Source organism: Anomaloglossus baeobatrachus, chromosome 12 (assembly GCF_048569485.1).
Source record: "Anomaloglossus baeobatrachus isolate aAnoBae1 chromosome 12, aAnoBae1.hap1, whole genome shotgun sequence".
NCBI classification, from domain to species: Eukaryota; Metazoa; Chordata; class Amphibia; order Anura; family Aromobatidae; genus Anomaloglossus; species Anomaloglossus baeobatrachus.
Window position 1 is genome coordinate 12,665,334 of NC_134364.1, and position 12,530 is coordinate 12,677,863.

The 12,530-nt window shown below is 49.1% G+C and overlaps 1 protein-coding gene across 1 annotated transcript in view; it reads right to left on the minus strand.

The window, feature by feature from the left end:
- Positions 1-12,530, minus strand: part of BTBD7 (BTB domain containing 7) — a 46,100-nt gene that overhangs the window by 8,549 nt on the left and 25,021 nt on the right. The window contains exons 2-5 of the mRNA XM_075330548.1: positions 9,976-10,162; positions 6,951-8,030; positions 3,127-3,335; positions 2,750-2,825 (exon numbers count right to left, since the gene is read on the minus strand). Of these exons, the coding sequence (XP_075186663.1) occupies positions 2,750-2,825; positions 3,127-3,335; positions 6,951-8,030; positions 9,976-10,057 (1,447 nt within the window). The 5' untranslated portion in view covers positions 10,058-10,162. The remainder of the gene's footprint in view (positions 1-2,749; positions 2,826-3,126; positions 3,336-6,950; positions 8,031-9,975; positions 10,163-12,530) is intronic.

Consider the following 12,530-nt stretch of genomic DNA (forward strand, 5'->3'; position numbering starts at 1 on the left):
TTTTTACAGAAATTTAAAAGAAGCAAAAAATATCATTCACCTTCACAATTGTGTCACTTGTTGTTGATTCTTCACCAGAACATTAACATTTTTATCTTTATGTTTGAAGCCTGAAATGTGGGAAAAGGTTGAAAAATTCAAGGGACTGAATACTTTCGCAAGACACTGAGATATAGAGATATATATATATATATATAGAGATATATATTATATATATATATAAATATATATATATATATATATATATATATATATATATATATATATACACACACACACACACATATATATATACATATATATATATATACACATATATATATATACACATATACACATATATATACATACATATATATATACACATATACACATATATATACACACATACACACATATATATATACACACACATATATATATATATATATATATATATATATATATATATATATATATATATATATATATATATACACACATATATATATATATATACACACATATATATATACACACATATATATATACACACATATATATATATATATATACACACATATATATATACACACATACATATATATACACACATACATATATATACACACATACATACATACATACATACACACACACATACATACATACATACATACATATATATATATATATATATATATATATAATCCCTCTATCCATCTATCTATCTTTGCTTACATGTTATAAACCATAAAGAAAAATTTAAAGGAGTTGTCCGACATAACAAAAATGTTTGAGTGTAAGCTAATCTGTGCTGTATTGTCATATTAATCACCCCTACATTGTTATTTTTTGTTTTCTAACTTTTGTTCCTCTTGAATTATACCTTTATTCTGTGCAGCTTCTTGTTTACATTCAGCTCCAGCAAACATGACCACTTCCTGTGCAAAACCTCCCAGTCACAGCTGGCACCGCCCGGCCCAGTGTCCAGCCGCACCCCAGTGTCCAGCCGCACCCCAGTGTCCAGCCGCACCCCAGTGTCCAGCCGCACCCCAGTGTCCAGCCGCACCCCAGTGTCCAGCCGCACCCCAGTGTCCAGCCGCACCCCAGTGTCCAGCCGCACCCCAGTGTCCAGCCGCACCCTCTGCCCGCCCCTGCACACACATTCCCTGTCAGTATATTCTGCCCCAGCACTGACCTCTCATCACTACACGGCAGGACACTACACGGCAGCACACTACACGGCAGCACACTACACGGCAGCACACTACAGGGCACTACAGGGCAGCACACTACAGGGGCACTACAGGGCAGCACACTACAGGGCACTACAGGGCAGCACACTACAGGGCAGCACACTACAGGGCAGCACACTACAGGGCAGCACACTACAGGGCAGCACACTACAGGGCAGCACACTACAGGGCAGCACACTACAGGCAGCACACTACAGGGCAGCACACTACAGGGCAGCACACTACAGGGCAGCACACTACAGGGCAGCACACTACAGGACACTGCAGGACAGGACACTACAGGGCAGCACATTACAGGACACTACAGGACAGGACACTGCAGGGCAGCACAGTACAGGACAGGACACTGCAGGGAAGCACAGTACAGGACAGGACACTGCAGGGAAGCACAGTACAGGACAGGACACTACAGGGCAGCACAGTACAGGACACTACAGGGCAGTACATTACAGGGCAGGACACTGCAGGGCAGCGCACTACATGGCAGATCACTACAGGACACTACAGGGCAGGACACTACAGGGCACCACACTACACAGCAGCGCACTACACTACAGCATTGCAAATAACAGCCCCACATCGGGCTCTGCACCCCACACCACATCGGTCTCTGCACCGCATACACAAACATGCATACACATACATACACACACACACACACACACACACACACACACCACCCCCATAGGGAGTACATACTCACCCGTCATCGGTCCCCCGCCGCTCCTGCACGTTCGTCCGCTGTCTGTGCTCTAGACATATCAGCACAGTGGTGACTTCACCGCTGTGCTGAAGAGAGCTCAGACAGCGTGCAAGATGAGAAGCAGCGCTGCGCTGCTTCTCATCAGCACTTTCAAATGTACCGGCATCTGTGATGCCGGTATATTTGAATGTGTGATCCTGAGCAGGGGGCCCGGTGCTGGAGCTGACACCACGGCAGCCGCCGCCAGGCCCCTCCCCCAGGTCACGGACCCCCACAGCAGTGCAGGGGGAGGGTGCAAGGGAATGTGTGGGAGGGTGCAGGGAAGGGGGCGGGGCTCATCGCACTGTACAGCCCAGCAGGGAGGCGACATGCTGTTCCAGATTTGCATGTCAACATGGCCCTGCCCATGTAGACATGAAATGACCGGAAGCAGCAAAATCGCGGCAGGAGCGGTCACATGACCGCTCTGAGCCGGGGGAGAGGGGCTGACAGCAGGGCAGGTAAGTGGTCTCTATCTACTTACCTGCCCCAATGTAGCCCCATAGGGAAATAATTAAAAAAAAAGCCATTAAGCCGGATAACCCCTTTAAAGATATGTTTAACCCTTTCACTCCTGAGCGATTTGTCTTTTTTGTGCTTTTGTTTCTCCTCTTGTTGCAAGATGCATAACTTTTTTTTATACTCTGCAATGTTGACTATTAAATCAATTCCTTGCATTGTGAAATGTCTCAGCTTAGCCGAGACCTAAGAAAAAGGATGGGATGAAATATCTGGGCTTTCTTTGTGAAGGCCCCGGGCAGGCCCTTACCTCGGTCCGCTATCCTCCTCATTAGCTGGTATTCTCCCCACTTGATGAGATATTTCAGAATATCCTGCTCACTTGACTGGAAAAGAAAAAAAAAATAAGAAAAAAAATTAAACATTTTTGCAGGAGGCTCCCAGTAATGTGCGACTTGCATTGAATTCTGTTGCCAGGCCTCCAGCAGAATGCCCTGCAGGCTGGTAACGTGCCGACTGCGGCAGATCACAGGACGGGTGCGGGTCCCAGCAGTCAGCTCCCGCTCCTATACCCGGGTGCTCACTGCATTTTTGGTACAATCCCTTTAAGAAGCGTCTGCATTTTCAGTTTGATTTCAGACTAAAAAGTGGAGAATCCCATCGATGTCATAGGGAGACGAGCGGTACCTGCAGATAGTCAGACTGGATGACGCTCAGCAGATGGTCCTTATTCAGCTCATAGAAGACGTCTGAGGTCATGACCTGGCTGAACTCCTCGCACAGGAAGTGCAGCGCCTGGCGGTACACCCAGCGCGAGCCGTAGGGCTGCGAGCTCCACTTCAAGATGGCGAGTAATGTGTCTAGAGAGATGCTCTCCGCTATGATATCCTCACAGCCTGAAAGAAAGGAAAGAGTAAGGCCACGTGCGCACTTTGCTTTTTCAACTGCAGCGTTTTCATGCCAAAATGCTTGCGCTATGCTTTTCAAGCAAAGTCAAGTCAATGGTACATTGAGCTTTCTTGTGCACGTTGCTGCGTTTAATTTGCATACATTTGGGCAAAAACTCAGCGTTTAACACTAGAACTACTGAGGTAGTCATTTTGACTACTTTGCACCATGTATTTCTATATAGGTGTCACGAGTCCAGTAGTTCTAGTGTTAAAGAAGCAGCATGTAAATTGTTTTTGCCATTTTGGCTGCATTTCCCATCCATTCCATTTAATACAAAACTGCAGCGTTTCTAAAAGCACCGGAAAAGCACTAAAAACAGCAAGGTGCGCATAGGCTACTTTCTTTGTGTTTTTCATGCATTTTTAAAGCCAAAAGCTGCCAGAGGATGCTTTTTGAACTGCAACTACCTCAACGCAAAGTGCGCACATAGCCTTAATACGCCGTGAGGGAGAGATGGCAGATTCCACTGCCCCCAGAGTCTCCCGCACCCCCTCCGTCAGCCTCGCCTGCCCCCAGAGTCTCCCGCACCCCCTCCGTCAGCCTCGCCTGCCCCCAGAGTCTCCCGCACCCCCTCAGTCAGCCTCGCCTGCCCCCAGAGTCTCCCGCACCCCCTCCGTCAGCCTCGCCTGCCCCCAGAGTCTCCCGCACCCCCTCCGTCAGCCTCGCCTGCCCCCAGAGTCTCCCGCACCCCCTCAGTCAGCCTCGCCTGCCCCCAGAGTCTCCCGCACCCCCTCAGTCAGCCTCGCCTGCCCCCAGAGTCTCCCGCACCCCCTCCGTCAGCCTCGCCTGCACCCAGAGTCTCCCGCACCCCCTCCGTCAGCCTCGCCTGCCCCCAGAGTCTCCCGCACCCCCTCCGTCAGCCTCGCCTGCACCCAGAATCCACCCCATGTCGGCCTCGCCTGCCCCCAGAATCCACCCCATGTCGGCCTCGCCTGCCCCCAGAGTCTACCCCATGTCGGCCTCGCCTGCCCCCAGAGTCTACCCCATGTCGGCCTCGCCTGCCCCCAGAATCCACCCCATGTCGGCCTCGCCTGCCCCCAGAATCCACCCCATGTCGGCCTCGCCTGCCCCCAGAATCCACCCCATGTCGGCCTCGCCTGCCCCCAGAATCCACCCCATGTCGGCCTCGCCTGCCCCCAGAATCCACCCCATGTCGGCCTCGCCTGCCCCCAGAATCCACCCCATGTCGGCCTCGCCTGCCCCCAGAATCCACCCCATGTCGGCCTCGCCTGCCCCCAGAATCCACCCCATGTCGGCCTCGCCTGCCCCCAGAATCCACCCCATGTCGGCCTCGCCTGCCCCCAGAATCCCTTCTGTTGCCATCCCTGTCCCAAAACGCACTTTCTCTGCCCCCAAAACCTTGAGTCCCCCCTTGGAGCATAACATTATCAGCATAATATTACTACACCCAGGTTTCGGCCACAGAAGGGAACATTGTACGGAGAAATTACCGACACTCTCACAGGGAAATTAAAGAGAAAAAATAACCGAAAAAGAAAACGGAGTCACTTCTTCATTCTTAAAAAATATATGAGCCCATGGAAAAATAAACCTGAAAGTTAGCATTTCTACCCCACAAATAACTTGTTACCCGATGCTTCACTCTCAGCTGCAGAGCAGCGCTCCACAAAATAAATCCCCACCATCCGTGACAAGAAAAGGCAGATTCCCAGCACCGACTGCAGCTGGGTTAGGCCAGAAAGAAATGGGGGCCGCAAACAGGAGCCCGGACCCCCAGCTCCCCGCAGCTATGATTTAAGGAAAGGGGACGACAGGATTAGGATTTACTGTAGTCTTATTGTAATGGCGTTATGTCACCTCCAGCAGAGATTTCACCCCTAATAAGTGCCGAAAAGAGGCAAAAAGTGGAAAAATAAGGACAAACATCAAAGCAGCACAGCAAGGGTTAATTTATAGGAAAGCTGGATGTTTATTGTGAATGTGCGACAGGAGGATTTACAGGAGGACACCGGAAACACTGACCGGGCTAAACACACAAGAGCAGCCCAGAGCCAAACAGACGTCTGTTTATTTGTCCGTCCGTCTCCTTCCGTGTGCTGTCTATAACCAGTAAATCAGTCCCATATGTGCTCCCCGCATACAGACACGGCAAACAGAGCGACGCCGCGCAGGATCCGAGCAACACGGGAGCACTACAGCACTGCTTACTATACAGCTCTCACATACATCACTAACCCTGTATTATACTCCAGAGCTGCACTCACTATTCTGCTGGTGCAGTCACTGTGTACATACATTACATTACTGATCCTGAGTTACCTCCTGCATTATACTGCAGAGCTGCACTCACTATTCTGCTGGTGCAGTCACTGTGTACATACATTACATTACTGATCCTGAGTTACCTCCTGCATTATACTGCAGAGCTGCACTCACTATTCTGCTGGTGCAGTCACTGTGTACATACATTACATTACTGATCCCGAGTCACCTCCTGTATTATACTTCAGAGCTGCACTCACTATTCTGCTGGTGCAGTCACTGTGTACATACAATACATTACTGATCCTGAGTTACCTCCTGCATTTTACTCCAGAGCTGCACTCACTATTCTGCTGGTGCAGTCACTGTGTACATACATTACATTACTGATCCTGAGTTACCTCCTGTATTATACTCCAGAGCTGCACTCACTATTCTGCTGGTGCAGTCACTGTGTACATACAATACATTACTGATCCTGAGTTACCTCCTGCATTTTACTCCAGAGCTGCACTCACTATTCTGCTGGTGCAGTCACTGTGTACATACATTACTGATCCTGAGTTACCTCCTGTATTATACTGCAGAGCTGCACTCACTATTCTGCTGGTGCAGTCACTGTGTACATACATTACTGATCCTGAGTTACCTCCTGTATTATACTCCAGAGCTGCACTCACTATTCTGCTGGTGCAGTCACTGTGTACATACATTACTGATCCTGAATTATCTCCTGTATTATTCTCCAGAGCTGCACTCACTATTCTGCTGGTGCAGTCACTGTGTACATACATTACTGATCCTGAATTATCTCCTGTATTATTCTCCAGAGCTGCACTCACTATTCTGCTGGTGCAGTCACTGTGTACATACATTACTGATCCTGAATTATCTCCTGTATTATTCTCCAGAGCTACACTCACTATTCTGCTGGTACAGTCACTGTGTACATACATTACATTACTGATCCTGAGTTACCTCCTGTATTATACTCCAGAGCTGCACTCACTATTCTGCTGGTACAGTCACTGTGTACATACAATACATTACTGATTTCGAGTTACCTCCTGTATTATACTCCAGAGCTGCACTCACTATTGGTCAGCAGTAACATGCATGGATACTTCTAATACTACCTCATACAGTTGGGCCATAGTCAGGGTCTGGCATTTTTGCGCTGCAGACATAAGTAGATGCTGCGGATGTGTTTTTGGCTATACATTTGTTACTTTTTGGGTTGATTTGGCTTTCTGCAGTATATAATAATCTCAGGAGCAATCCCCCACGTGTACGCTCTGTAGGCGACCGTTGTGTAAGCCCCCCTCCCGTGCACCCACCTTGTGCGAGCATATTAAACTCCAGGAACAGTGCTATGTGGTAGAGCTCCATCGCCTCCTCCGGCCGGGTCATGTTTGGCTTTCCTGCCACCAGAGCCTGCACTTCGCTCAGACTCCCGATGGATGGGCTGCCGTGCAGGACGTAGGACAGGTCCACCAGATCCGTGTACATGCAATGCAAAATGACTTTTGCATATTTTTTTGGTATTATGGATTCATCTAGAATGATTCTGGTTGGAGTCCTTAGTGTCCGGTCGGTAATCTCCTCCCCGGTCCGGATTCTCCTTTGCAGCAGGTTGCGGAAGAACGGAGAGCGTGCGGAGAGGATGGCCTTGTGAGCCTGCAGCTCCTCCTCCAGGCAGCTCTGCGCCCCGTACTGCTCCACCAGCTCGGCGTCGGAGGAGAAGCTCAGCACCGCGTCGTAGTAGCACATGTAGTCAAACAGCCCCCGCATGTCGAAGTCCAGAGAGTTTGGTGTGCCGAATTCCTCGCTAAGCTGCACAAGAATATCCACGTTCTGAAACCTGGAGTCCTCGATGCCAAACTCCCCCGTGTACAGGTAGTGTAGCAGTGCGGAGAACATCAGCATGTCGATACCCGCCGTATTGATATCCATGATGATTTCCGCCCCATACTCCGGAGACGACGACAGCAGCTTCTTAAAGAAAGGACACCTGGCCGCCAAAATTGCGCGGTGCACGGGAAAGCAGGTCTCCTGGAATATCAGATCCACGTCCGTACAGTACTTGTACTCGTACAGGTCGGCCATGTCTTTCTGTAAAGTCCTAGTCTCTGGACGGGACACGTTGGCCTGCAGAGACAGTTCCTTTAAGGCCGCCGTCCCCTCGTACTCCTCCACCAGAGCGTTGACGTCCCGGACGTCCCAGCCGCACAGCAGTTCTCTCATCTGTTTGGCGTGATCCGCCGACCTGCTCGACTTCCGACGCTTGATGAATTTCTTTTTGAGCGTGGCGAGGCCGGAGGTTTTCTTTTTCTTGTCTTGTGGTTTTTCGTGGCCATGTTCAAGGCTGTATAGCTTGGAGTCGTAGCCATATCCTTGGTGAGAGTAGGAGGAAGTTCCTAAGGAAGAAAGGAAAAGGAGGAGATGCTAGTAAAAAGGTCTGAACACGGCGGTATTTTACCAGTATTGGCCCATATAATGCTTCTAGAAATCCCACTGGTCTGGAAAGGTAAGAGCCGCCGTGATAACCGGCCGGCTCGCAATGCACCCCTCTGAGCAGCACTTTAGGGGACACATCATTAGCGCCCCTCACTTCCCGGGCTTCGGGTGTGTGCATCACGGCTCATTCATAGTGAATCGGTGGAGGTCCAAGCTGTCGGACCAACAAAGATCATCACCTGCTAGTTTGAGAAAACCCCTTTAAGGCCCTGTGCGCACTGGAAAACGGAATTTTCTTAAGAAAATTCCGCAGGGTCTGAAAGATTACCGCACCCGCGATAAAAAAAAAAAAACGCGGCAAACCGCACCCGAAAACCGCATGCGGTGTGCGGGTTGGTACATGTGTTTTAATGCATTCAATGCAGTAAAGCACATTGGGGGGAAAAAAAAAAGTAATTTCAGAGCGAGGGATAGAGCGAGGGATAGAGCGAGGGATAGAGCGAGGGATAGAGCGAGGGATAGAGCGAGGGATAGAGCGAGGGATAGAGCGAGGGATAGAGCGAGGGATAGAGCGAGGGATAGAGCGAGGGATAGAGCGAGGGATAGAGCGAGGGATAGATAGTAAGATAGATTCCCTGTGAGCACACGCTGCTTTTCTCCCGAGGGGTAATGTGAGTTCACATTACCGGCCGTGGGAAATGCCCTGTGGTTACCTCTGCTGTCTTGTTGCGAGGCTGCATTCAGCGCTGTGTGTCAGTCGCAACTGGATGCAAGCATCGCAGGACGTGGATTACGCCGGAGCGGTGTGTTTCGGGAGGGGTTAATAAAGGGGTGAAACAGGGGCTTTTTTGTGTTTTATTTAAAATAAAGGATTTTTCAGTGTGTGTGTTTTTTTCACTTTACTTATGGGTTGATCATGTCAGCTGTCACATAGACACTGCCATGATCAAACCTGGACTTAGTGACTGCGATCCGCCGCCATTAACTCCTTATATTACCCTGATTGCCACCGCATCACGGCAACAGGAAGAGCCGGGGACACTCCGGTACTGCCGCATAATGGATGCGACAGTCCCGGGGAAGCTGCGGGCTGATATTCTGGGCTGCGGGAGGGGAGGGGGGAGGGAAGGCATTAACCGTGCCCCTCGCCCTCCCCAGCCTGAGAATACCGGGCCGTTGCTGTGTGTTTACCTCGGCTGGACGGTAAAAATACGGCAGAGCCCGTGTGGTTTTTTTTCTATATGTCCGTTTGATGTGTGTGCGTGCGCGTGTGCATTCTATGTCTGTGATCTGTGTGTGTTTACTCTCTGCTCTGCTTCCTCTTCCTGTCATAATGACATCACTTCCCTGCAAAACCGCAGACAGCGATGAACATTATGTCCCGAAACCGCAAAATACCGGAGGGAATAACGCAGGAAAACGCAGTGATCCGCACAGAATTTGCTGCCTGCGTTATTCCCTGCGGGATTTCACGATTACATTACAGTCAATGGAGTGAAATCCCGCAGAGACGTGTGGAAAAGAAGTGACCTGCAATTGTTTTTGCTGCGGGAATCCCACAGCAAAACATGCAGCTGTCAAAATCCGCATAGTGCGCACAGCATTTTTTTTTCCCATAGGATTTGCTGGTGATTCACTGCAGAGATGTTATGAACATTTTCTGCAGCGAAACATGCACCAAAACCGCAGGAAATCCACGGGAAAAAACAGAAAGTGCGCCAGGGCCTAAAACCGCAGGAAATCCACGGGAAAAAACAGAAAGTGTGCCAGGGCCTTAATACTCATAACTCAAGCACAGAGTCTAACAAACCAATGTTAAATTTCCAGAATTTGGAGCCGCACACGGGAGCTCACACTGCAGATACAAAGGGTGACAAGTGCTAGAATAGTCCGGTGATACGTTACCTATGAAGGTCTGCTGCGTCTGCGAGTTTCCCCCTACCCTCGGGGAACACGAGTGGGGGTAGCTTGAAGCATTCACACCCATATCGTCAGTCACTCAGACATCTTGCCTGACCGCTGTCCAAAGGTTTATCCCACATCGCTGTGTAATTCCGAATCCCAGGTTCTCCTGTGAGACGAGGATCCATGTCTGGAAGGAAAGAAAGGACAGTGAGGACAAGTCATCTCTGCAGCATCATGGGGGTCTTCTGATATTGCTAGGACATCGCTCACCCTGACCGCTCCGGAGATAACGGGACCGATTTATTGCTATAATTTCCATGTACAATGGTGGCCTGGCCGTCTACTGTGCAGGGAATGGGGTCAGATACAGATCTATGGAAGTCAGGAAGCTGCCGTGCCTCCACTATACGGCCTGCTGGGGGTCCCAGACGTAGGACCCCACAATCACAGCACAGCCGATAACCCTGATCACTAGGGGTTTGATCAATGAGGCCCCCTCAAGTCCTGTGTGAATGGAGCAGTACTGTGATCGACCATTGCTCCGGTCACCTCTGCTGCCCATAGAAGTGAATGGAGCAGCGGTCCCACACATGATCATTGAATGCACACAAAAGGCCTTGGGACCCCCGTTATTGGGAATTAGCTTGTATGACTGACAGCTCTCTCTCTCTCCAAATCCCCCCAGAAACGAGTATGCTAAACTAACAGTCAGGAAGCCCCCTTGAGCACCAGATGGATGGCCGGTCCCATTGAATCAATGTGTTCAGATGATACATGCATCTCATTTCTACCATTTCTATTTGAGACAGGGGTGTGAAGACATTCGCAACTAAAATACCAGTAAGAAACGAAGTACGTCTGCATTGCCAATCATCTTTCCATTTTGTGGCAACAGCTCCTATGCAGAGCAATGAGTGCACACAAACCCTACAGACAAGGCCTTCTTCCTGCGGGATCAGGCTGCGCAGAGGTGCGTTTTGCAGCCATTGAGACACATTGTTCTGCATGTGACCTGTGGATATAATACGGGGGGGGGGGGGGGCAGGGAGGTTTGAAACACTGATGACTTATTTCAGAAGTATTGGAGCTTAATGGTGGACGTGCAGTGATACTTTCCTAGATACTCCTCACCACTGTAGTATGAATGGGGGCATTGTCTAGATGCGGAGCAGGAGGTGCCGCTTTGTTATATTGAGCGCTGGGTATTACAGGTGAGTGCTCAGAGTATTCAGGGTGGATGGTGCAGAGATAATCTGCAGTTACAGAGGAAGGATTAATCCGCAGCATAAAGAGCGCTGCTCTGCAGAGCTGGAAGGTGAAGGGTAATCTGTGCCGAGTGCACGTAGCCCAGCGCTGAATACACACGGTGCGGCCTATTAAACCGCTGAGCAAGCTATAATACCGACAGTCATTGGCGGCATCCGACAGATCGACCTCGCCAATCACACCAGCACCCGACTGCTTTACTCAACACAGCGCCCCCCACTGCACCCAGCATGTCAAGTCCATTCTGCGACGTCTAAGCCGCCATCCCAACAAACTAATCAGCTGAACGCAGTCTCCGAGATGAAGAAACCAGAACATCTGGAGAACATATGCAACAAAACAAGAGAAAACCACAGAGCGCCAACCCTAACACCGCGGCTATAAGGGGGTCTCCGACTGCAAGGAAATAATAGGCGTCTACAAAACATAGCCTGTGCTTTAAAGGGAACCTGTCAGGCGCAATATGCAGCCACAACCACGATATTGCTAACCCCTGCATCTAGTAGCATATATAATCAGATCTATAGCAAAAGTATTTCTAAAGATCTTTTATCATATGCTAATGAGTGAGGGGACTAGTCCCCTGGGCGTTATATCCCCCCAACTAGCCGCCCTCTTAGGCTACATGCGCACGCTGAATCTTTTTGTGTTCACAAACTGCAGCAAAAACTGCAGCCAAAACTGCACCTTGTCAGAGAGAGCCTGGAAATGTCACAAAAAACGCATGTAATTTTAGGTGCGTTTTTGGTGCGTTTTCGGTGCGTTTTTCACACCCTGCGTTTTTGTGACAAATGTTGACAAAAACGCAGGAAGAATGAACATGCTACATTTTATTTGTCACAAACCTTTGACAAATAAAACACTGACAAATAAACTTCAACGTGCGCAGCAAATCTGACTTCTCATAGACTTTGCTGGGAAGTCAAATGTCAGAAAGTTCTGCTGACAAAACTGCAGCCAAAAAAGCAGGAAAAAAAAACAGCGTGCGCATGTAGCCTTAAGGCTACATGCGCACGCTGCTTCTTTTTCGTGTTCACAAACTGCAGCCAAAACTGCAGCCAAAACTGCACCTTGTCAGAGAGAGCCTGGAAATGTCACAAAAAATGTAGGTGCTTTTTTGGTGCGTTTTTGCTGCTTTTTTGGTGCGTTTTTGGCTGCAGTTTTGTCAACAATTGTTTCATGTATTTTTCAGTTCAAACAAGCCCATAAAGCTTGTTGAATTGAAAAAAAAAAAATTAGAAATAAATAAATAATTAAAAAAAACTGGCGTGCGGTCCCCCCCAATTTTA